General features: G+C 40.0%; 1 protein-coding gene across 1 annotated transcript; it reads right to left on the bottom strand.

The window, feature by feature from the left end:
- Positions 1 to 157: 157 nt before the first annotated feature.
- LOC140309264 (uncharacterized) lies at positions 158 to 26,982 on the bottom strand. The gene is made up of 15 exons (XM_072387076.1): positions 25,696 to 26,982; positions 25,160 to 25,195; positions 24,888 to 25,066; positions 19,529 to 19,700; positions 19,361 to 19,411; positions 17,573 to 17,686; positions 14,708 to 14,800; positions 13,668 to 13,744; positions 10,033 to 10,723; positions 8,687 to 8,851; positions 4,727 to 4,842; positions 2,984 to 3,082; positions 2,665 to 2,836; positions 2,080 to 2,121; positions 158 to 974 (listed from the first exon to the last, which is right to left on the bottom strand). The coding sequence occupies exons 1-15, from the start codon at positions 26,944 to 26,946 to the stop codon at positions 876 to 878; spliced, it is 3,357 nt and encodes a 1,118-aa protein (XP_072243177.1). The 5' UTR covers positions 26,947 to 26,982; the 3' UTR covers positions 158 to 875.
- Between the last annotated feature and the right edge of the window lie 254 nt (positions 26,983 to 27,236).

A 27,236-nucleotide genomic window follows, 5' to 3' on the forward strand; every position in this document is an offset into this window, starting at 1 on the left:
GGGAAAGATCATCTGTGTACAATCACTCTTTAAGAAGAATTAATACCATATTTGCGTAGCCCGGAACAGAAAAAGTTTCTTGTGGTTGCTTTTACCTAACACTAAAAACAAGAAACAAGTCAAGTTTTGTAAATGTTATGAACTCAGTGACACAATGTACCAATGAATTACTTTTTATTCGAATCTTACATTGTGTCCTATACAAACAGATATATATGTTCAATATTGCAAATCAATGCACACATCAGTGCAGAGCAAAAGCCAAACTGCTTTGGATCATTGACAAAAAAATCAGTGGAATAAGCTTATAATAAGGTGGAATAAGGTGTTAGGATTCTTCCATTTCTTTTTAGATAACTTGGTAATCAGTTATATTACAGTCATGACAACAATAGACAAGACAAGTAAAGTCTTGATTTCACTTAAGCTTGTATTTTTAATGTCTCAGATAAACAATCAAGGTTTTGTTATTTACATAATTCTAAAGAACAATTTCAAGACTAAAAATGAAAAAAATATTTTTACAATAAAAATGGACTTAAATGCCACATAAGTCAAAGTCTCATCCTAGATTTTCCAATGAAGCAGTTATTGCTTAATTAAAAGTCACAGAAATAAAACAACTCATTTTCTTAATTCAGTAGAGGCTAAACAAAATACACTTTATGCATCCTGTTCTTCAAAATTGGTCTTTGTGATACGATGAAGTTGGATGAAAAGTTAGACAAAGACTATTGTAAATACAAGAATTTTTTTTACTTTTTATTCACCTCTTCTGTAGTACTGAAAAACTTTGCTGATTGACTTGATTAGAAAATGTAGATCAGGGCAATAAAAGATGTCTCTTTTTCCATAGCAAGGTTACAGGTGAAGGTTCATGGGCGTTGGTCGTATTCACTGATCTTTCTCTTAATGTGCGAAAGTTTGGATCGGAGATATTTACATCTCTTCTTCTTAAGTTGGTAATCCGGGGACTGTAAAAGAACATAATCTTTTTCATCAATTTGCTTTTGTTTTTTAGTAGCAAACACACCTGAGACATTAAGCAAATCAGAGTCCAATTCATTGTGATACAATCATAATACAATCAAATACAATTCATTAAATTTCAAATTAGTTGCCTAGCTAAGGAAACCCACAGACTGCACTGAAACTTCCTTTCAATCTAAAATCCCATTCTGAGCATGCTCCCTTTTAACAGGGAGAAACCTCCATCGGAACCAGACTCAGGGAGGGTTACATCCTCCAACTGAAAGGTTAGCATTTCAATCTCAAGCCCCATCATGTGTCATATTGTACATGGAAAATACAGTGAACCCCACACTACTCCACTTGCAAGTTCAAGTACAGAATGAATATGGAATATCCTTGGAATAAGTGCTATATGAGTGTTTGTGTAAATGGATGAATTAGGATCAAACTATAAAGCTCTTTGTAGAAGCCAGATAAGGTTAAAAAGGCACAACATATGTGTGGTCTATTACTTTCCACCTTCACCCTTTTTAGCAAATAAAGTCAACTCTGACTTTAAAATGATGATAATTAATTTTGACTCAAATGTGGAAAACCAGAGGCTCATCCCATTTGTCTAATCTTTCTCCTCTTGTTTTCTCTCTCGTCTGTGCTGCCTGTGACCAGGAGATCGATCTCCACAGAACATTCTGAAGGTAATTTAATTTCCTAAAGTGCACCTGGAGGAGCTACAAGCAATGAGTATCTTTTTGGCTTCCAACAATGTAAAAAAAATCAAAGACAAAAATATATGTTTTCAAAAACATCCTTTATGCCTGTCTGACAGAACTAATGAAATACAGCAGTGGCTTGCAAGAGAACAACAGATAGATGAAGCAGCTGTGTCACATGTCATATAGTTACTTGCTTCAAATCAAAAGACACTTAATTTTGTTCATTGACTGTCACTTGGCCTGTCCTCTCCTCCAAGGATGAACAAATTGGGAAATATAATAATCGTCAGGTTTCAAAACGATAGTTCACAGATCATTGAAATCATGAGGGCTACATCTATTATAATTTCACAGAACAGAACAACTCTGTCAGAAATATGTGTCTGTGCCTTACCTTCTTGAGATTTTTCAGTCTTGTGTATTCATTTAAGGCATCCTGAAATAAGAAGTATTAGTACACATTAACGAATCAGGAGAAATCATCAGACAATATAAGGTTGTCAGAGTCATTTCAGACTCACGGCCAGGTGTTGATCCACCTTTACTTTGCATTGAGCTTCAGTAGGATTGCGATATAGTAGAATTATCCATATGTCAAAAATATCAAACAATGTGTGAAGACATCATCTGCAATACCTTGAAGCTATTAAGCCACCAATATGCATAATCCCAACACCAAGCATAAGAATTATTTTCCTACTATAGATATATTGCTCTCCTCAACTCCATCCCAATGAAGAAAAAACTAATGAATTACAGCATGTTTCTGACATACTGATAGATTGCCAGAAACGTAGCGAGAAATGCAAAGAATTGTTAGAAGGTGCTTTTTGGACTGTTGTCAAAAGCTAAAGGGTACTTGCAGTATATGGATCATTTTCCTTACTGTGTTCTAATTTTCTTAACATAGTTCTGTTTCTAATGAAAAAAATACAGCTACCTATACTTCAAATTGACAGAATGGGACTGCTATCCTCACCAGGAACTGTGGACTGCCCTCAGGGTGCCTGTCTAGTTCTCTGTCTAGGTCAGCTAGGTCCTGGTTTACACTGTCCAGCTCAGCTTCCAGACTCTTGTACTCCAGATGATTCCGGTCAAACTCTCGTTTGAAGTTCAGTCGCTCTTGCTCATTTACAATGGGCGGAAACAAACTACAGACAAGAACAGAATTTAATTTGCTACATTACTGATAATAACCTGTAAGAACAAAATTAATTTATGGTGAGAGAACAAAACTCTGTACAAGTCAGAGCCAGTTATTATAACCATTAAAGAAGATGTCCCAAACGTCCACTCACACACTGAAATCCTTTTCCTCCAAGTAGCCTCCAGACTCCACAACAGCGTCCTTCAGCTTAGGCTTTAGACCTCCCACTGAGCTGCTTATGTCCGAGTCCCTGCAAATAGAATTCATTTATTAATTATGTTGCAGTGAATTGGACTAAAATTTGAATTTGGTGCTGTATAAATAAAACTGAACTGAAGTGAACAGAATTCTGTACTGGTTTTTTTCAGACTGCATTTTCTCCTCACTGTTCCTCATCCTGTTCACAAACAGTTGTGTACCTCCAGTCACTAGTCAATCAAATTTAAAACTGGGAAAATAATCCCCTGCTTAACTAATGTGGACAAAACAACTTGGGAGTTGAAACTGTAAATTTAGTGGAAATGTGAATGTATTCAAAACAAGTCCAGTCTCGCCTGCTCATAGGCCTCTAAAACTCCCCATTTTACTGTTTTGATGAAGCCACCCATCATTGCCTGCTGCCCACCAGTCGCCTCACTAAAAACTCACAAGATATTTCTTAAAGAAGTTAAACCTGTCAAAGTTTCTTCCCAAGTGCAGTTGGCTTCATTAGCAATGCACAAGATCCAGTTTTAACTTGAACATATTTACATCACAATTTCAAATTTGTTCTTCTCTTATTTGCATAATTCTCTTTATGTGTTACTTTGGCTATTATTCACCTCAGAACAGAGGCAAATTTAATTAATGGTTATGTGTCTTTGTTCTAAATGGGTTTATTTTCCCTCATTTATCTAGTGTGCACTTTCAGTTTCTGTCCAAAGGGCCTTCTGCATGCACATGCATATATTTAAGCCAGAGTCAATGTCCTGGGGGTGAGTTGCACAACACAGCTCACCTCCAGCCGACTGTAACAAAACCGTTTGTAAATTCACACTCATAAACAGTTCTCTTGGATATGAAATTCATCCTTCCAATTCCATTCATTTTCTGCCACCTAACTGGGACTTGATTGCAGGGTCATTTTTATGCTCACCAATGAGAGCTCATGACCACCGATGAGGGTTAGAATGTACATCATGGAGAGCTTCCCATTTTTGGTTCAGATAATGTCTGCATCACTGCTGATGGTGCCTGTCAATCATCTGTTCATCTGTTCTACCCCCACCCAGTAACAATCACCTTTTTCTGATTCTGAACGATACAAGCCTAAGTCAGCTAAAGAGCTGGTCCAGGGTTCCAGGACAAAAACGGCATAGCTCCTCCTGAATAACAGGATTGAATATCTACCAGACTCTTCACTTCAGCACCCTCTTGAGAAGAGGGATCACCACCCAGCTCTGCCAATTCAGAGACACTGCCTTTGACCTCCACACACAGGCATCCCCAATCCCCATTCAGCCTCTATGTTAGGTGAATCCACAAACACCTATGGTGTCCACCACTGGCCTCGGGGATGCCATCATAACAAGCACCAACCAGAGTGGGATAAAGTCCAGCCTCTCTCCAAGAAATTTGTTTTAGAATCTCTGCTGTGTCGTAAAGGTGAGCCCAACCATATCTAGCAGGTATCTCTCAAATTCCAATTATAAGATTGGCCTCCTTCTCAGTCAGTGTAAAACTGATCCAATTCCTTTGCAGTCACAATTTCTGTTCCTTCTCCTCAATTATCTCAAGCTTGTGTGACCTGCACAGCTCTTACTGCGTGCAATCTCACCTCATCCAAAGTAAGCATGAATGGAGTAGTTTTAACATTTTGGCTTTGACAGAACGACAAATATGACACACAGCTTACCCTAGTAAGTATAAAGGCTTGTTGTAGTTCAGCTGGTCCAGATAGTCTCTAGAATCCCCAACTTTGTCATTGTAGTCATTAACCAGCACCTCTGGGTCACCAGACACATTGGTCACCTGAAGCGAGAAAAGTTTTAGTTACTGCTGATGGAAATTTGAGACTCAGCTTCGGTCAAACTTAGCATCACTGATTCAACTCAATAAAAAGTCCAGTTTTAGATTTAAAGAGAGACACTTATTTTAGCAAACTGGTTTAATAGTGAAAGTGCTTCTGTCTGAGAAACTGTTACTTTTACAATCAAAGAGTGTTTAAAAAAAGTGAATGGAAGTAGCTGCTGGTTATAAAAACTCTACGTTAAGTGTTTTTTTCTCATTATTCAGTACATTTTTAATTATGGTCATTAGTTCTTCTCACTTATTAGAATTACTTGTGATTATTTTGAAAACAATTCCATAGTTAGGGGGAAATCTTTTTTTTGTACAAATCAGTTTCAAGTATCACTTGAGTTCCCTTATCTTGTCCCTCTTCCCCTATATGATCACCTTTGGTTTAAAAGCAGCCAAGATGGTGACAACAATATACTGAATTCAAGATGCAAAAACAGTGGTTTACAAACCCGTGTATAGCAACATAACGCTTTTCTCCATTTCTTTAACAGAGGCATTTAAGTCAGTCAGACTGGTGCTTGCCTTGCACTTCTCTACCTGTTCTACTTGCTCTCTGTTGTTTAAAATTATGTTCTTACTACTTGCCCCAGGAATTCATACTGTACTCAAGCGTCAGTGCTATTTCACATGTAAATTGCTTTGGACAAAAGAGTATTCCGAAAAACTAAACATACTTGTAACAAAATGTATAACTAAACTAAGATAAACAGTCCACAAACATGGCAGTAATGATCAGAGTATAAAAACTGTTATATAACAATGTAAATGTCCCTTAAAACAACTTCCATGACTCTGAACTGTGAAAAGATAAGCATGTTAAAATGTAACAAAAAAATCTACATCTAGTTGCATATGTTTAATAAAAAACATTATTATTACAATATATTAGATAAATGAATGAATTTTACAGCAGTGTGTTTTTCTAATTTGTCATCAAATGAAATAAATAGTTCATTTGTACTTCTAGGTTTATTTATTTTAGGTAGCTTTTGTCTAGTTTCAGCAGGATTCCTAAAATTTAGGCTAAAGTAACACAAGAAAAACACTGTGGGTGTGAGAGCAATTCACCTGGACCAACTGGTTTGTCTAGTCTTTCCTGCATGCCTTAATACCACAGATACTAACACTACCATCAACCGCAGCCCAGGACAATGTCTTCCAGCCACAACAACTGCTTAAACTCAGGTCTAAAGGTGCTGCTGGGACAGTTCACACACTTGAAATGAATGCTATGCTGCTATTGAGATAGTTCTCAGGTCACTGCCACTTATCCTGACAGACAGCACAGGACATCATGCTGAAACTAAGAGGCTAAACAGACCACACCCAGAAACTGCAAATGAAACCATCCTACCCTGCTTCCAGACTCATCTCTCTGACGCACACACACCGACTACACATGTGATTAATCCCCATTTAGAATATTAACATTCCAGATTGTTGTTGTCTACACCTCTACAATATATTGTAGGCCAATTCCCATAAATGGGAAGCTTTGCCACAGCTGATCTAAAAGGTAGCATTAATTAGACCCTGCACATCTGCAGAGTCCCAGTAAGTTTGCTGATACAGCAAACCAGCCTAAACCAGGCAGAAACCAGCCTAACATTTCCTTAAGAAAATGTCATGTCATAGCTGCAACCACATACTTAAGGAAAACAAAATCCTTTTATATAGTTGTTTTTTTTATAAGCTGTGGTTTTAGTCATTTTATAGCCTTAGGATATCCATCCATCCATTTTCTATACCTGCTTAATCCAACTCGGGGGGGAGCTGGAGCCTATTCCAGCTGTCATTGGGCGAGAGTCAGGGTACACCCTGGACAAGTCGCCAGTCCATCACAGGCCTTACGATATCCCGACAATATCTATAGCTTTATGTGTTCAGTACTGCATTTTCAGGTTTACGTGTTACAGAACAGTAATTTCACAACAAAAATTGTACATTAGCTACATTTCCTTTTTAAGTTCTTTATTGGACTACAGCCCACTTCAGTTGTAATGGAATGACACTGGAGCTTGCAGTGTAATGACATTGACAGCTGCCATTCATGACCTGGACAACAATACCAGGGGATTAGGGATGAGAAGGGGGTGATCGGTGGTATTAAACCTTCACCCTTCAAGCAAGAGATCATTGCCACATCCTGTTCTGCACAATCTTTTCCACATTCCATTAACTTTTCTTTTTCTCCTTTCTGCGAATAGTAACTTTTCTCCCATCTGCTAATGGTTAGGGTTAGGCTTTAACGATACATGGTTACTATTAGATGAATATATATAAATAAGATATAGGATACAGAAACATATCTGTATAGGATCTGTGTGTAGTCTGCATGTTCTCCCCATGTATGCGTGGGTTCTCTCCGGGTAATCCGGCTTCCTCCGTTCAACTCTGCAGTTATCCAATTCTTGGACGGTGGAAAATAAAAAGTATAAAAAGTCAAGCTTGTGTTGGTTCAACCTTTCAAGCTAAATCTGCTCTCTTCTCCATCTTACCAACTGTAGCTTTAAGGTCCCACCACAGCATTTCAGTCAGGCTGAGGTCTGGACTCTGACTGGACCATTGCAACACCTTGATTCTTTTCTTTTTCCCACATTCTGCTGTAGATCTGCTGCTGTGTTTGGGATCATTGTCCTGTTTATGAGCCAGTTTCAGCCCAGCTTTAGCTGTGGGACAGATGGCCTCACATTTGACTCTAGAATACTTTGGTATCCAGAGGAGTTCATGGTGGACTCAATGACTGCAAGGTGCCCAGGTCCTGTGGCTGCAGAACCAGCCCAGATCATCAGCCCTCCACCACTGTGCTTGACAGTTGGTATGAGGTGTTTGTGCTGATATGCTGTGTTTGGCTTTCAGCAAACACAATGTTATTTATAGCCAGACATCTCTACATTTCGCTGCTATCATGCCATACTGGATAAGCAAACTGAGTTGTTATTCTCTATAAACAAGAGGTAAACTGTAAACTCTAACTTGTTTGTTTTCTCTGTAAGGTGCTTTATAAACAAGAATAGAATAATTGAAACATTTTACATTAATAAAAAATGCCTAAATCCAATCCCACCTTTCACTAAATCCAGGTACTAAGGTTTTTAAATAGCTCCAAAAACAGGTGTCTTCTTTGTGTTATTAAGGAATGTATTATAATAACTTAAATAGCTGATAATTTCAACCAGCACTTCCCTTCAGTCAGGGACTGTTTTGATGTACAACTCTAAAGGTGACACAAAGCCTGTGACTTGAAACCAGAGTACGCGATGCTGTGCATGCTCAGTCCTTTGTGCTGTTAGTCTCCTGTTTTCACACTGAAACATTATGGGTTATAATTAGGTTTTCTTTGTAATGCATGAAAATACTTGCATGTTTGGTGTGACAGTATGTGAAAACCATAAGAGAGTTGGAAATGTATGACAGTAGCCACATTTTACTTAACAGCGCTGTTTGGAACTGTTCACTAATGAACACTGGAACTTTTCAGGAAAAGGCCAGACGGTTTGATCTGGTAGTTCCTGTTCACGCAAGCACGTCACAGCTTTCTGCTGGAGATTCACTCTTACAAACACAAAGGTTTAACCATTCAAATGTTTTTTTCTTCAGATTTATAGTTTCTTCAGAGGCTGATAATTAAAGTTTTGCTAAGCACCTTCAGAGAACACTTAGGATTAGGAGGCTGTTTTAAGTCACTACTCAGGTTACAAAATGCATTCTCAAACTAGGCATTAGCTCTGAATGGTTTAAGCAAAATGTTCATATGATATTGACATACCAACTCAGACACACACAGACTCACCCACTCTCCAACGCTGTTGTGGAGACCAACATTCACGATCTTTACTTCCTCCCAGAGAATTCGGTCCCGGCCCCAGCGCCTTATCTGTGAGCGAGTTTTAACTGCAAACACCAGCAAGATGATGAGGGCAACAAACACCAGAAAGCCCAGGACAATAGCTATGGCCTGCAGGAACAACAGGAGTCAACATCAGGGATTGGAAATTACATCTGTTAACAAGCATAGTTAATGACAGGGATGTCTGAAGATGGAAGGTGACCCAGAACTTTAAGTAAACAACATAAACTGAGTGAAACCAAACCTCTACCTGCACATGCCACAAGTTAGAGGGCAGTGACAAAGTTATATTACAAAGAAGCTTTTGCTAACGCTTCTCCAAATGACAGAGATTTATAGTTTGGCTTGGTATTTTACATTTGAAGTACAAGTCTGCATTTGCATGTACTCGGTAACAACTCAGTTACTGTCAGCTTTCTTCTGTTGCCTGATTTCTTAACTATGAGAGAGAGAGAGGGAGAGAGAGAGAGAGAGAGAGAGAGAGAGAGAGGGCTGAAATGTTTTTCAGAACCAAGAAAATTAAGAGAATTATGTAATCTCAAGATTTGGAAATCAAGACTTAATCTACATACATTAAGATTGTAGTTAGTGACAAACATTTACAAGGAAATGATGTCGTTTTAATGGGATGTTTAATTTCTCTGAAGCTCACAGAAAATCTTGAAGGTGGCATCAGACAAAATATCCACCAGATATCCATACAAATGTAAAATTAAATTTCAATCCTAAATTTTCATGTGCTTTTCTTAAAACTAGAAATGATATTTTCATGGCTGAATTGTTTGAATGGAGCATTCTTTGAGCACCAGTATCTACAATTCCACTCTAACACACAATTATATTAAATTAGATTTGTTGGTCTCTTTTTTTTTCTCTTTTTATCATGATTTCTGCTCTTGGCACCACATTGTTCCTTTAAATCGGTGTTCCCCAACTATGGTCCACAAGGCCCACAGCCCTACATGTTTTCCATGTTTCCCTGTTCCAGCACACCTGATTCAGATAAATGGGTCTTCATCTGCAGAGCGTAGAGAGCTGAAGATCAGAACCATTTATTCGAATGAGTTATGCTGTGGGCTTTGTGGAAAAAAACAACCTATAACATAATTTCTGTTATTCTTAGTACATTCACTCTGGAGCTTATGGCTAATTGGCATATTTGTACTAAACTCTACCACAGCTAAAAAAAAAGAGTCAATAAATAGATAAACCAGTAGATATAATATAATGAAACAACAACAACAATAGTTATAATGATAAAAATAAGAAGGAAAATAAATATTTCTCACCTCCTGGGGCTCCACCACACAGTAATGGTAGAGGTACTGGTTGATGAAGATACCCTGGGCTTGATTCTGGCTCTGATACTGTGCACACAGCTGGCGTACTTGGTTATAGTACATAGACCCTGAGGATTGTGCTGTTGGATTCACCGCCACAAGGTACACAATGGTGGAAATGATCATCAGAACTGCTAAGATGGCACAGATGATGATGGTTGCGAGGTAGAACTTTGAGGAACGGGCAGCATTTTGCCTCGAAATAACCAAGACAAATATGATGAGCACAGCTATGAAGGTAATTGCAGCTATGGCGATAATAAAGCCTTTGCCAGATTTGGGATCCATTTGTGTTCCTCCATAGCCATAGCTAGAGGAACCACTGCCAATATTGCCACCATATGAGCTGCCATAACTGCCACCATAAGAGCCACCATATGAGTTGCCGTATGAGGATCCATAACCTGGTATTAAACCAGTTCCACCTCCCATACCCATAAGGCTCATATCGTAGTCCCATGCCAGAGTGGAGGCTACACAGGCAAACACAGCCACGCACATGATGATGATGATAATACACAATATCTTCATCACACCCGGAGGTGAAGTCCAGAGATAGAAGTGAAGCATCTTGTCTCCTGGATTGTAAGGAAAGGCTGGGTTGGACATAAGCTCACTGTGTCTGTGTTTGCTGCTGTGGCTGCAAAACAAGAGGGCAGACAAGCTTTGATCAATCTCTGTAGATTAGACGTGGTAAAATCTATTAAACTAAATAATGACATGAAAAGGAACCAGCAAGTAATACTGATCAGGACTCATGTGCATCTTAGACAGCCAACAGTAAATGTTTTACAGATAAAGCCCTCTCGTTTCATGATTTATCAATTGGATCAATTCAAAATTTTATCATTTTCCTGCTGTCTTGAGTGAATTTGGATGGGATTAACATGACTGGGGAAACCTATTTACTCAGCAAGATAATCCAAAAGAATCAACAGTATCTATCTTTAGCTGAGATTGTTAAGCTTTTATGGGGTCTCCCTCACCTGATGGCTTTTCAACTATTTTTCTTTCATTATATTGTTTGTCTTGTTAGACCATATGACAGTATAAAGGGGTAATGTACGACTTTGGCAATGTGGATAAATATTGGAGAGAACAATAATTAAAATACAGATGATTTTCTTAACTAACTAAAGCGTTAGTCCACATATCACAGGTAATTTTGTGGTGGGTCAGATGTTCCCCAAGAAATGTAAACTACATCTACATCAGAAGTTTCGGTGCAATCTGTTGGTTTCCTTAGCTAGGATATTGTTTTTGAATTCGCTCTATATGCGTGAATTGGATTATTTTGAAATGAATCAATTGGATTTCATTGGATTATGATTACAATGAATTGAACTCCAATTGACTTGAACTGGACTATATTATTGAAGTGCCTTGAGATGACAATTGTTGTAATTTGGCGCTATATAAATAAAACTGAATTGAACTGAATCTATAAGGTTACAGTGTCAAGCTACCCATTCACTTATGTCCTGAAATTTTAAAGAGATGTCCTAAAGTGGCTTCATGTTGGAATGTATTGGTTAACATCTCGTCTTGACCAAACTGAGATTATCCAGCCTAGTAAAAAATGTGGAAACTGTGGCTTCATGAGCCTTTTTCACATTACAAGTTTAAAATGGGAATGGAACCCTTGTCAGTCAGCTGATTCTGCAGCTCTCTATTTGTAAATTCCCACTGATATTCAGTTAACAAAGCTTAGCAAGAACATATTTCTTTGTAAGGATATGGTGTAACCACTATGTGAAAAGGCCTAGAGTATTTTCTGCTGGCCTATATGTTGCTTTTCACTCAATATTTGAAGACATCTAATATGAGCTTTATCCCCTAAATGACTTTTCTTTTTTCAGCCTGTAATGTCTTCATAGTATTATGACTTGATGGTTTTATATAGTTGCTAAGGGTTATCTACTGATTAATTTACTTCAAAGTCAACGAAAAGCAGGAAAGATTCACATGCTAACTGCTGCAAGAATAAATATAATTTTGCTTAGAAAAGTCCTTAATTCATTATGACCTGTTTTAATATATGCATTATTTCATCTTTGTGTGAAATAACCTGATGTGAAATGTTTGTTGCATCAAAGCCTGAGATGGCTTTTAAGCAGCGCCTTAGGTCTCAGTGAGTTAAATAAGTAATAAGCTATCAAAATACACTGCCTGGTGGAAAAAAACACCTGGGTTTAGGTAAGTAAATAGGTAAAAACACAACAACACTCCAACAGGAAAGATACTGCAATGAGTAATATGTTTCAGCTGGCCACAAGTTATTCAACCCTAAGTGATGCAGTGGGTACCTTTCAATTTCTTAAACAACCATCCTGTGCTAATGGAAGAGATGGTACACAAGAAGGCTCAAACTGTCTGAATTAAGTAAATAAAACATCTGAGACTAATAAAACTGTGCTAAGAACTGTCCTGCAATAGGTTTTCTTTTGAAATATTCTTAAATCATGTGCAAACTATCTTTAAAATCATACATGCATGTCTTTGAAAGAAATATGTTTATTTTCTCTTTCTAATGAAATTACTACGCTAAGTGGGAGGGTCTAAGGGTGTAAAAGGGGCTATCATGGCCCTGATGGAAATTAGAGATGAGGTAACTCAGATTTTTTTAGTAACTGTCATTCTTTATTTTTTTTGGTATGTTGCATACTCTCTGATATACAGAATATAAGTGCAGTGTATTTAAGTATTTTTACCAAAGCATTTTATTAATTTCTCTCTTTTTCCCCCTGTTTAATTTCTCAAATGATATTATGTACATGTGACATTATTGTGGTTATTAACTTGTGTTTCCCTGTTCCAACAGGTATCCTTTGAATGGTGTTATGGTGTTTTTCCCCCCTCTTTTCCCTCTTTTCTGTCTTCTCAAACCCCAACTAGTCGAGGCGGATGGCCACCCTTCCTTAGTCTGGTTCTGCCAGAGGTTTCTTCCTGTTAAAAGGGAGTCGTTCCTTTCCACTGTCGCCACAGACACGCTCAGGACGGGAGATTGGACTGAAGACAAGTTTCGGTGCAATCTGTTGGTTTCCTTAGCTAGGATATTGGTTTTTGAATTGGCTCTACATGAATGAATTGGATTATGATTACAATGAATTGAATTCCAATTGGCTTGAATTGGACGATATTATTTAAATGCCCTGAGATGACAATTGTTGTAATTTAGCGCTATATAAATAAAACTGAATTGAATTAATTCTATCTTGCACAACTTCTGGTTCCGGCTGAGCAGATTTTACAGAAGGTTTTATTGTCTTGTTTTGTTTTGTTTGTGTCTTTGCACGTTTTTATCCTTTCATCCTTTTATTCTGTTCTTTATTTTGCTGCTATGTAAAGCACATTGAGTTGCACTTGTGTGAAATGTGCTATACAAACAAAATTGCCCTGCCTTGCCTATCACATTTTCTGTCAAGCAGCTAATTAAACAATCTTGGCTGTTCTATGGACCTTATAATCTTATCTTTGTCTGACTTTTGAGGCATTTTCCAAGAGTTGGCCTGCCAAGTCAACGCTGCCCTATAGTAAACATACTGTCAGTGTCAGCAGTCAGGAACAAAACGGAATAAACTTACTGTTTGCTGCCACTTGGTGGGTACAAAGGGTTGTTGTGCTTGTTGCTCGGCATGCTGAAATGCAGCAGGTGCTCTACCTATTAAAAAAAAGAGATAAACCTTCAACAATAAATGTCAACTCTCACAGTGACGACACTGTAGTGAGTGTGGCCCACGTGCCACCTGACTGCACATTTCAGACCAGGAACAAAACATCAAGTAATAGTGTGTGTTGAGTTTTTCAATTTCTATTCTATTTGAAAATTAATTTAGCAATACTTCACAAATTGATAACATATCACAGTTTAGCTGATAAATTTCAAGGACACCTTTGAAACCACTCAGTACCTAAAACTAAATTGGACTATATGAAGTGAAATTAAGTGAGTGTTATTTGCCAATATCACAATTTTTTAAATATCTCACTTTGACAAATACAAAACTCTTTTTGTATTCTACATGATGATGCTAAACTGTCAAATGTTGCCTTATACCATATACAACCTATCTATAACTCTGTATAAGACTTATCAGCAGATGGAGTGATCTGAGTTAGCTTTAGACATTCTGATCGTTCCATACCCAGACCTATTGAGGAGCATACAAAAAACATTCAAAGTGAATTTGTATAGTTATGGTGATGGCTTAGTGATGTAAATGCTAAATTTCATTGTCAAGAAATCCTCAAATATTGACCTTCATCACTGAGGTGCTATTAAGTTATTCTACAATGAGAGGTGAAGCCTGCTGCTTGCTTATTGCTCGGACCTGTTTGTGCTGAAAGAAACTGGGTGACGACACACACACGTATATATACTATTACTTTACGCTATTACGAAGTTCAGTCAAACAGCCTACTATTCAATGTTGTCAAATAAAGACAAGAGAGTAGCCTGCAGAAAAACAAAAGAAAAAGCTCAGCGAACGAAGACGTACAGCCTTGATCATTTCTCGTCAAACGTCTTTTCATGAACGTCAGTAAATACCACTCTTCACAGAGAATTCAATAGTCTTATGCATCTCGTAATCAAAAAAAGATTGTAAGTTTTAGATTGACCCACCTTGTGATGAATCTGGTCCTGATGAACAAAGTACTGTCCTTCAACGTCAATAAGTCCAACAAGCGCACGACCCCACCTATCCACACCTTGACGCTCAGGGACAACAATGCGCGTCTCATTACAGGTGCGTGCCCATCACGTGCACGTCCCCAGGTCATACAGGTCTAACCTGTCTTCCCCCTACAGCTATCACACCAAACACAAGGAAATGGTTTGATACTCCACAGACCTGCAGTCCACACCCTGTGTCCCCGGAAAACTCCCCTCTGAGTTTCAGCCAGGGAACAGGTTTTCACTAACTGGAACGAGCCAAACTGTACCTTTTGACGTTAAGATGGGACGTTTTAGCATCAATGGACAGGCTCTTAAGTTCACACATGCTATTGATTAAACAAAAATAGAATTCGTATTAATCAATTAAGATTAATTTAAAAGCATTTTCAATGTTAATTAAATGTTGGTTACCAATGAGGACTTATTTACTGGATCTGGAATATGGGCCCTTATTATTTTCTTATCTAAGGCCATCATGATGTTTCACCGTTACTGAGGGAGATCACAAAAAATACCACAACTATTGTGAAACTGACAAGCAGATAGCTATTACACCTCTGTCAAGCAAAACCAGTAATCCCAGCTATGCTGGTAGATTAAAGTGACAACAGCCGCCATTTTAGAAGAGTGACTGAACTACATAGACATGTTTCTAAAAATGGAGCTCTGCCAGCATCATCTCCAACCCTTGTTCACACGTCATAGGCTGGAAGACTAGTCTGTGTACCAACTCCACACAACTCCGTGTGTGTGTGTGTGTGTGTGGGGGGGGGGGGGCACATCAAGATTTAGTGGGTTCCTCTACCTCTTTTACTATTTTAATTGATACAGTTTAATCTGTGGTTGTTATCAATTAAATAAAATTTTGCCTCAACATTTTCAATGTATCTGCACTTTTTTCACAATCTGAAGTTAGTGAAGTCCGCAATCATTCTCTGGGAAAATATCTGAATTTCACAATTTCTTTGGGAAATCGTCTTAATCTGTAGGTTAATGACAATTATATATATATAATGGTTGAGCAATTCTACCATAAATATTAACTTAGACTCTTATATTGTATATAGATCAAATACTTACAAAACACATTTGCAGAAGCTAACTAAGCATTTAGAGGTAGTCACAGCTTTGGTTTCATGGTTAAAGTAAAGAAATTACAATTATAATTATACAGAAAGGATCTTTATTGGCATAAACCAGATGGATATACTGCATGTGATACAAAATGATAAAATACTCATGTCAAATTTAACAGTGTACAAGTAACAGAAAAGTAGCGGCTAAGTCATTTCTGAGAAGACAGAGGAAAATACAAAATTCAATACAAAATAAATAAAAGTGTGTAGAATGATGATAAGTCCACACTATAATACATAGAAAATACAAAAATAGCCATCTGACCAAAAATAAAAGGTTAACTTACAACATCCATCTGCAATATTATCACTCTTATCAATCATCAAGCTTTCATGTATTCACAGCTGCTTTTTGATCTGAAATCATATACAAAGCATTGTTTAGCTCACCAGCTGAGACAGTGAGCTCTAATGGAATCTAATTATTTGTGTTAAAACAGCCACACATTCTTAACAAATGTAAACAGTCACTACTCAATGTGAGTAACTGATGCAAAACATGCATGCACAAACACAGGTACTATTGGGGAACAGAGATCTATATCTGTGGTTATCTATTGGTATCAAATCTGTGTACTAAGTGTGTAGTTAATATTTTCTAAGATGAATCTTAACTTTAGGAGTGAGAACTTCTGAAGATGGATGTCAATCATTTTTCCAACCGTATTTGTGTAGACAACAGAAGTAGGCTCATTTCATTTGTGTCTCAAATTAAATGAGAGGATGCTGTCCTTCTTAAATACATTATCGCCAGATGAGGGAAGTGACTACCTCGCTGAGGCACTTGTGCCAGTCTTGTCTAAGCACAGATGTCACATATGCTAGTGACTCACATCAGGTAGTGACAATACAGGGATATTTTTATGTCTTCTATAATACAAGAATCAGATGAGAAAGATATAAGTTTCCACTCCAAGATTAACATGTTGCTTTAATCTCTTTTTTAAGGAGCTGATCGAGACGTTTCTCTATGCTAAGTCAGACTAAACACAGGTTCATTTTCTTAACTTTAGATAAAATTACTGGCAAAAAAGAATCCAAAATTGTTCATATACAATATCATCTGTATGTCGTATGCAAATACTGTACATATGACATATGTGACATTATCTATTACTTTATATAGACTTGCAATATTTTCAAATCCCCATTTAATTTCAGTCTTTCATTATTTGTTAAAAAGAAACTGATTCTGGGACATTTTTTATTTTGTCATGATGGCAATGGTGATGGAATTCATCTTAATCATCTTAAAATGATTCAATTCAATTCAATTCAGTTTTATTTATATAGCGCCAGATTACAACAATTGTCATCTCAAGGCACTTAAATAATATAGTCCAATTCAAGCCAATTGGAATTCAATTCATTGTAATCATAATCCAATTAATTCATATAGAGCCAATTGGAAAAAATAATATCCCAGCTAAGGAAACCAACAGATATCACTGAAACTTGTCTTCAGTCCAATCTCCCGTCCTGAGCGTGTCTGAGGCGACTGTGGAAAGGAACGGCTCCCTTTTAACAGGAAGAAAATGATAATGGCATAGCTATAATCAACAATTATGGGTTAACAAAAACAGTTTTTGTCTGACTGCTCCATTATGTGCAAGACAGTGTTTTCTTACAAGTGCAGACAGCACGTGAATCGAATGTGTGTTAACTGCAGCGTTTAGTTATTTTTATTCAAGTCCACGACCTTGTTGTACTCCTGAATCTTCTGTTTGATGTGAGACAGCTTGTTCTTTAGGTACTCACACCTCTCCCTTTTTTCCAGATATGTAGGGTCCTAACAAGAAATTGAGAAGACATGAATGGATTGATGGATGAGTTGACAGACAGATTTCTGAAAAGCTCTCTGTCTTAGCAATGTTTTTTATACCAAGGACACCTTTCCGGCGGGTCAGAGAATATCAAATAATCTGGGGTAATATATCCTAGAGCAATTCAGTAAACCACAGTAAACCATTTGACAAATAATGCCATCAAAGCCACATGTATTAACAGGGACTTAATATCTGCCCTGAAAAAACTAAAAAATAGGTAGAAACCTCCATTCACCTCAACAGGAAAAGTTTGAATTCCAGGCTTTTCGCTATGAGTGTAGTGTGTAAATTTGAGCCAAATTATTATTTCACAAAAACTATGAAATGTATCAAATTTGAGAAGCACTAATTCAAAGCATGCTTAATAAAGTTAAGGGTTATTTGGAGGAATGGAAGCCAGTGCTCGCATTTATTTGACCACCTGGTGTAATCGCAGTTTCAGCATCCCGTGGGAAATTTATCTCTCGAAGCTGTGCATCATCTAAATTGTGTCAGGTTTTGCCTCCTCTTCTCAGACTGCACCAGAGGAATGAACAAACAAATGTTTTGGTTTTGTCAGGTTGACAGGATGACCACATTCCTGAAATGTGACTCACCTGCTACTTTATTCATTGCAAGCATTGTACCTGTTTTTGGGTCACTCACGTAAGACAAGCCTCAATCTTTACTTTGGATGCCACGGCACTAATTATGTCACCCAGACATCTAACACACTATCAGAGAATTATATTTTAGATGAATAAGGAAAATGTAATGTTATTCCTTAGTATAATCATAGAAAATGTGACAAGCTGAGAAAGTTGCCACCAACCATAACATTTTGATTTAGCCTTTGTACATGTGTACAGAAAGGGAATTGAAATATGTTCAAATCAAGTTTATTATTGAAGGTTTAAAGGATGGTTAAATTGCACTTGTAACTTGCCTTTGTAATCCTGATCACCAGGTTTACAAGTAGTCAAATGTTAGAAATTGAGAGGGTAATGGGGGAAAAGCTAATTGGAAACCACGATAAAAAAGCAAAAAGTGTGCCCTCAAAACATCTTTAACCATCTCTGGAAATAATTTTATCTGGGCTTTTCAGTTTTTCATTACAAAATTTTTTGAATGAAATAAAAACTGTGAGTACAAACCTGTCAGTATATAACCAGTATGTATCCTAGCTTTTGTTTTTTTAGACTTTGCTACATTAATTTCTATGCCATGCAAAAGAGGTACACATGAATATCAGGAAACCTGGTTTATGCCCAGATATTAACATCATTGCTCAACAAAATCTCTGGTAGGTCACACAGATCCTTGTTGAGACCAACAACTTTCAAATTACCTTAAAAAAACCCTTCCTGTCTCTTTCTGCTTAGATGTGATATTTGCCTTCTCAATTTCCGTAAAAAAAATTCCTTAAAAAAAAATTCCTTAAAATAATTAATGTTCAAGTCGTAATAACTAGAGTAGCCCTTTTATAAATGAAAGATCAAAAGTATGGTCTTGTAAGTAATATTTTTTTTTGTTCATAGACATTTAGCAATGGATAGATTTTGTAGAAATAAAAAAAAACTTTCCTCAAGATGCTAAGCATACACACAAACAGTTGAGAGTATATGGATAACAAATCCCATTTTATCACGTATACTTACAGCTTTTTTCCGTTGATATTCCATTAAAATGCTATTGATCCGTTCCGTCTCCTGAAAAAAACAAAAACAAACTGCAATTGGACAAAAATATGCATTCTGCATCCAAGTGTGTGTGTGTGTATGAATGTGTTTGTACACATGCTGTGTGAAACTGAGGGAGAGCTGTACCATCTGGCTGGAGGGCCTGGAGGGGAGGTTCTGCATCATTTCATCCATCTCTTCAAACTTCTTAACCATGGCTTGGACCTCACCATGCAGATCCTTGTACTCAGCGTACTGATCATTAAACACTGCCTTGTATCGGTCCCTTTCCTCATCTGAGGAGATGCTGGGATACTTCCTAAGAAACAGGACAGGAGACAACAAATTTGTTCGGGCAACTGGTTGCATTTAGCTCAGTGAGCCTTTCCATAAGCAGATTCTTTTTACAGTGACACTACAAATTGTGCCACAACAAGTACTGTTTTTTCCTTTCTTTTCTATTTTTCAAATTGCAAGACAAAAGATATTTGAGGGATGAGACAATACAGGACGATACAACACAGTACAAGAGAGTACAGCACAAAATAGGGAATCAAAGAACAGATAGAAATTGTGTAAGGAAACAAGTTTTTATCAGTTAGGAAACAAGACTTATCAGTTATATATGGTTTTATTTAATGTGCATTGCATTCAGAGACACCCTCAATTATGGAAACATATTTAATATATGCTCCCCCCTGAGCTGACACCTTATCGTGGTGGGGGAGTTTGCGTGCCCCAATGAGTCTGGGAGCTATGTTGCCCGGGGCTTCAAGCCCCTGGTAGGGTCACCCAAGGCAAACAGATCCTAGATGAGGGACCAGACAAAGAACAGCTCAAAAGACTCCCTATGATGAACAAAAAATTTGGACCTTGTGATCCCTTGCCCGGATATGGGACACCGGGGCCTCCCCCCGGAGCCAGGCCCGGGGGTGGGGCCCGGCAGCGGGCGCCTGGTGGCCAGGCCTATGCCCATGGGGCTCGGTCGGGCATAGCCTGAAATGATGACGTGGGTCCCCCTTCCGACGGGCTCACCACCCGTGGGAGGGGCCAAGGGGGTCGGGTGCTATGTGAGCTGGGCAGCGGCCAAAGGCGGAGGCCTTGGCGGTCTGATCCTCGGCTACTGAAGCTAGCTCTTGGGACGTGGAATGTCACCTCTCTGTTGGGGAAGGAGCCGGAGCTGGTGCGCGAGGAGGCTGAGCGGTTCCGGCTAGATATAGTCGGACTCACCTCGACGCACGGCTTGGGCTCTGGAACCAGTCCTCTTGAGAGGGGTTGGACTCTCTTCCACTCTGGAGTTGCCCGTGGTGAGAGGCGCAGAGCAGGTGTGGGCATACTTATTGCCCCCCGGCTGTGTGCCAGTACATTGGGGTTTACCCCAGTGAACGAGAGGGTAGCCTCCCTCCGCCTTCGGGTGGGGGGACGAGTCCTCACTGTTGTTTGTGCCTATGCGCCAAACAGCAGTTCAGAGTACCCACCCTTTTTGGAGTCTCTGGGGGAGGCACTGGAGAGTGCTCCTACCGGAGACTCCCTCGTTCTGCTGGGGGACTTCAATGCTCACGTGGGCAATGACAGTGAGACCTGGAGGGGTGTGATTGGGAGGAACGGCCCCCCCGATCTGAATCAGAGTGGCGTTATGTTGTTGGACTTCTGTGCCAGTCATGGACTGTCCATAACGAACACCATGTTCAGGCATAAGGGTGTCCATATGTGCACTTGGCACCAGGACACCCTTGGCCGCAGTTTGATGATCGACTTTGTGGTTGTATCATCGGACTTGCGGCCATATGTCCTGGACACTCGGGTGAAGAGAGGGGCGGAGCTGTCAACTGATCACCACCTGGTGGTGAGTTGGCTCCGCTGGTGGGGGAGGATGCTGATCAGACCTGGCAGGCCCAAACATATTGTGAGGGTCTGCTGGGAGCGTTTGTCAGAATCCCCCGTCAGAAGGAGCTTTAACTCCCACCTCCGGCAGAGCTTCAACCATATCCCGGGGGAGGTGGGGGACATTGAGTCCGAATGGGCCATGTTCCGTGACTCCATTGCCGAGGCAGCTGATCGGAGTTGTGGCCGTAAGGTGGTCGGTGCCTGTCGTGGCGGCAACCCCCGAACCTGCTGGTGGACACCAGTGGTGAGGGAAGCCGTCAAGCTGAAGAAGGAGTCCTATCGGGCCTTTTTGGCCAGTGGGACCCTGGAAGCAGCTGATAGGTACCGACAGGCCAGACGGGCCGCGGCTTCGGCGGTTGCTGAGGCAAAAACTCGGGCCTGGGAGGAGTTCGGTGAGACCATGGAGAATGATTTCTGGACGGCCTCGAAGAGATTCTGGTCCACCATCCGGCGTCTCGGGGGGGGGGGGGGGGGGGGGGCGGCTCACAGTCAACACTGTTTACAGTGGGGACGGGGCCTTGCTGACCTCAACTAGGGATGTTGTGAGTCGGTGGGGGGAGTACTTCGAGGAACTCCTCAATCCTCAAACTTTTATGGACAGAATTTCTAGGCGGAGCCAGGGCGTTGAGGGTGTCCGATTTGCTTTTTGCAGATGATGTGGTTCAAATGATCAGCTCGTCATCAAGCTCTGCAGTGGCTTGATAAGGAGCCATTCATTTGAATCAGGTGTGGTGGAGCTGGGAAACATCGAAAACATGCAGGGTGGTGGGTCATGAGGACCGGAATTGAGAAACACTGTTCTGAACTGAAACTACTGGAAAGCCTGTTCAGCTCATAAAAAAGGCTCCCAATCAGGCTGATCTCTTCTCCCCTTGAAGCCTGCGATTCTCTACTTCAGCTTTTTTCTGTACATTCCTCTACCACCCTGTCTCCTTTCCCTTATTTGTGTTTAGCAGCGTTTTAGGTCATTGCACAGCCAGGATTTTTTACTGGGGATGTGCCTCACTGTCCTTTTGGGGATAATATTCTCGACACAGAAGTGGATGTAGCCCATCTCTTAGTGTAGATTTTCAGTCATATTCAACTCAGAACTGAAGAGGCCTTGTGGATGAGGGGTGAAAGAGGTGATGAGCAGCAGAAAGGGAGTCTTAGTTGTGGTATGTGCTTATTCACACATTCCTGTTTTGATATGTATTTGTATTAATATTACTAAGTTTAAAGTGATCTTTACAGTTCCAAAAGATATTGAACTAACAAAAGAACTCTACTGGTCTATCTAAAACCTATTGTAGAGGCAGGTTGATGATAGGGTCGTTGCTCTCAGAGACAAACAAAACACACAACAACTTAGAGTCAGTGTGGATGATAATTGTCAAATTAGGTGGATGTGTAGAGACAACTGGCAGCTCCCTGACAGATGTGTCAGCAATAGCTCTTTGGTCTTTGTCATTCATTCATGTTCATCGTTACAGATTCTCTGCTCAGAAAAGGGTAAAGCTTGTTACAGTAGAGGAGGAGTGAGGTTTCATTTGTTTCTCATGGTAAATGGACTGTACTTGTATAGTGTTTTTCTAGTCTAGTTGACCACTCAAAACGCTTTAATACTACATGCCACATTCACTCACACTTATCCAGCACATCTTAGTCAGTGCTTTATTCTATACACAAATCTATACACATTCACCAATGGATGCATTGGTGGGCAACGTGAGGTTCAGTGTCTTGCCCAAGGACGCGTCAACATTCGGCCAGGGGAAGCTGAACCATCAACCATCTGACTGGGGGGTGACTGCTCTCCCCCGTGAGCTAAAGGGGACCTTTTTAGTGTTTACGATCCACTGATTTGTTAGTGGATTGTAAATACTGCATCTGTTCTATAATGAGATCCATGTTGGAGGGGTTTGTGGGGTTGGCCTCTTATTTTTGTTATATGGATGGACTTATACAACTCCCAGCTGGGGCCTTTCTGTGTGGAGTTTGCATGTTCTCCCCGTGTATGCGTGGGTCCTCTCCGGATACTCCGGCTTTCTCCCACTGTCCAAAAACATGCATGTTAGGTTAACTGGTGACTCTAGAATTGTGTTTAGGAGTGAGTGTGAGCGTGTGTGTGGTTGTTTGTCCCGTTTGTCTCAGTGTGGCCCTGTGATGTACTGGCGACCTGTCCAGGGTGTACCCCGCCTCTCGCCCACTAACCGCTGGGATAGGCTGCAGCCCCCCCACGACCCGACGGACAGATTAAGCGGGTATAGAAAATGGATGGATGGAGTCACTTAAGTTGTGCTGGACCAGGTACTGACTTGAATGGATGGCAACAAGATCTATCATCTTGGAACATGGATCATGGAGCTCTTCATATGATGTGATCTCTTTAATGAAAACTTGTGTCTGCCTGTTAGCATTTTGTCTGGTAAGTGGAGTTTACAATGAGGCAATAAATTACTCACTCTCATGTATTCTAAGCAACATTTTCAATTCTCTTTTCAAGCTCTCCTATCATTTTGCATTTGGATACATGAGTTTAAGAATCTGTGATGGACCAGGAAACTCATCCTGGGTGTACCCTGCCTCTTGCCTGATAGTAACTGGGATAGGCTCCTGGGACAGTCCCCCTGCGACCCTGAACTGGATTAAGTGGGATGGATGGATTTTAGGTTGTAACCTTCCAAATAATTCCTACAGGAACGTGAGGGTGTCAATTATCCAAGTTTCTGTCAGAAGCATAAAACATATCTCAGGTTGCTGGGCCCCTGACTAAGACAGGAGGACCTCTCAATGTCTTTTATAATGTGTGTTAGTGGTACAGGTGAAAGAGGCTTGGCTTGTTTGTAGACTTTTCTCAAAGTACAATTATAATTTTGTCCCATTCTAAACTCCCTGTGTTTTATTTAATCAAAGTAACCAGTAATATTTTGGTATGGAATAAGGAGGGAAAAAATGTATGGAAAAAAAGTGCAAAGCAGTCTACAGCAGCTAGAGATCTGGAGAAAAATTAAGATAAATGGCACAGTTGGATGCATTCTGTGACAAATGAAGCTTGTTCATTCAACTTCTGAAACTTTGTCACCTCACCCACAAAATTCATTAAATTTTATTCACAAATGGTGCTCAAAAATCATTCAATTGGTGCTGACTTTGTCTACAGCCTCCATGTTGCTTTCTACAGTTTTCTAAAGTGTTTGAAGTCAAACATAACACTGTGGGGTATGTGGGTGTCCAGCTAAAAAATGCAAATATAGAAATACAATCAATTCAATTCAGTTATATTTATATAGCACCAAATTACAACAAATGTCATCTCAAGGCACTTAAATAATATTGTCCAATTCAAGCCAATTGGAATTCAATTAATTTATTTCAACATATTCCATTTCATTCATATAGATCCAATTCAAAAATAATATCCTAGCTAAGAAAACCAACAGATTGCACTGAAACTTGTCTTCAGTCCAATCTCCCATTCTGAGCGTGCCTGTGGCGACTGTGGAAAGGAACGACTCCCTTTTAACAGGAAGAAACCTCTGGCAGAACCAGACTCAGGAAGGGTGGCCATCCGCCTCGACCAGCTGGGGTTTGAGAAGACAGAAAACCTTCCATGTAATATTTTCTAAGTAATACTTACGCAACATAGTCTGCTATAACAATAGGTTTGGGGATGTGTCCAGCTGGTATGTGACCTCGCAGGATCTCAGGCTTCAGTGCCATCAAGGATGAAGCCACATTGATGCTTGGAGCATTCATGATGTCCGGTTGCATGGTGGGAAGGGGTGTCTGCTCTGAGGCCCTAGATGCTGAATCCAGCTGTCGTAAATAAATAGAATAATTCAGTTGATATATATCGTGTGCAATGCAGTGCTTACTAGAGCAATTATGAAATAAGTCCTTGAGACTTACTACAGACAGTGGAACCGATGTCCCAATGGTTCTCATCTGGGTTTGTCATGATGGGAGGAAGAGATGGGAAATAATTTATTAGAAATTTGCATTGTGTTAAAGTTAGGGAAACAATATTCTAAATGTTATTACACTTTAGTTTCAATAATAGATTTTAACACAACCTTTTTATGCTTACCTGTGTACCCTGTAACACTCTATAGAATAAGAAGCTCATTATGTGTGTGAATGGGTGAATGTGGCTTGCAGTGTAAAAGATCTTTGAGTGGTGAACTAGAAAAGAAAAGCACTACCAAATGCTGTCATAACTATAAGATAATCTGCTGCCATTTTTTGACGAACACTCACAAAAACCAACAAACACCCCACAAAACCTAACTCCATATCAACATTGTAGCAAAATGTTGAAAAGAGCTATGTCAAAATGAAGGATTGGTGTTAGTATTTAGTTGAGTTGGTTTAGGGTAATGCAATATTGCAAAAAAAGGGTTTGCAGAAATAATGTAGGCAGAAAAACGGATATGTTGGAGACAGACCTCCTGTGCGAGCCCTTCCTTCTTCATTCTGGCTGCTTCATGCCTCCACAGTTTGAGACACACTCCTGCACTAATGAAGTAGAGCACCATGGTGATAAAAAGGAAGACAATAGCTGCTGTCTGACCTGCCTCAGTACGACAGAATGCACCATTTACTCCATTATTGAAGACCGGGATGTTGCATAGCCCTCCTCGAGTTGTGTCCCTCACATAAACTACCCCTGCTGCCAAATAGAGCACAGTCAACACCAGGTTGATGGAACACTCTGTGAGAGGCCACCAAGAGGAGTCCAAAAGGATGACTCTGTAGTATAGGGACATCCCAAGAACTACCAGAATAACAGTCACTATCCATGCAAGACCAGCCACCACAAGGACAAAAGGTGTCTTGGGACCTGTGTAGGAAGTCCCCCCATGTCCAAATGCACCAGGACCTCCACCAAGCCCTCCAAATAGCTGTGGCTGGGAATATCCATACATATTGAACCATTCATTGTCCTTATGAACATAAGCACAGACACAGGCAAACACAGCTGCTCCAAGCAGTAACTGCACGCAACCCAGGATCCTGAGCAGGCCAGCCCAAGACTTCATGTAGGCATAACGTTGATGATACTCCTCCACTCGCTCCTGGTATGTTTGGGTCGAGAGATTACTGGGCAATGTTGATGCCAAGTCTCGAGCTTCGGCACCCAGCAACAGTCCATCTCGCTCCTTCTGAGATGTGTAGCTACCTCCAGAGCCACCATAGGGATCCCGATAGGAGCCAGGAAGTGAAGGAGATGGGGGGGCAGAGTGGGGCGGAGAGCATCGGATTCCTGCTGTGGTGTGGCAGTTGGCACTCTTTCTGGATGAGGGGGTGGGAGAGTGAGGAGTAGGTAGAGGGTGTGTAGGAGCGGGAATGGACCAACCCTTGCTGCCCCGGTTAGTGCTATTGCCACGGAAAAAGTTCTTGATGGAATCTGGGATAAAGCGGCGAACTGGTTTAATGTCCATTGTATCACGGTCAGCCTCCACTGGCTCATCATCGTTAGGAGGAGAGAAGGATTTAGGTCCAACAGCTGATTGTTCAGGGAGAGGAGGAGGGGGAAGGGGGTCTAAACTGACTGCAGACACTGTTCCATGTAGGGCTGATGGTGGAGGGGGAAGGTCCATGTCCCGCCATAGGGAGCCCACAGGCACCTGGTCATAGTGTGGGGTCTCCCTCACCCTGTCAAACCTAGTGACAGAACCCATTTCTCCTGACGACATATGGATCTGGATACTTCACCCTCTATGGAAACAAACACAAAGGATTAACAGTCCATTCATATTTTAAGAAGCTGTTGATCTTAGTTTCGTAGCACTGGATTTCTACAAAATATATTTCTAACCAAACAAACAAAAAAAAAAAAAATTCAATTTCCTTTGGAGTCCCCAAGAAAATAGTGATACTTGAACCAATGTAATTTTCCCTTTGCATACCCCTTTCTGATCTATCTTTAACATTGAAACATAGTGTCTCATTTCGTAGTTATGCCAATGACACTTTACCAGCCTTT

Source organism: Leuresthes tenuis, unplaced genomic scaffold (assembly GCF_036924035.1).
Source record: "Leuresthes tenuis unplaced genomic scaffold, fLeuTen1.0.hap1 SCAF_6, whole genome shotgun sequence".
In the NCBI taxonomy this organism is placed as follows: Eukaryota; Metazoa; Chordata; class Actinopteri; order Atheriniformes; family Atherinopsidae; genus Leuresthes; species Leuresthes tenuis.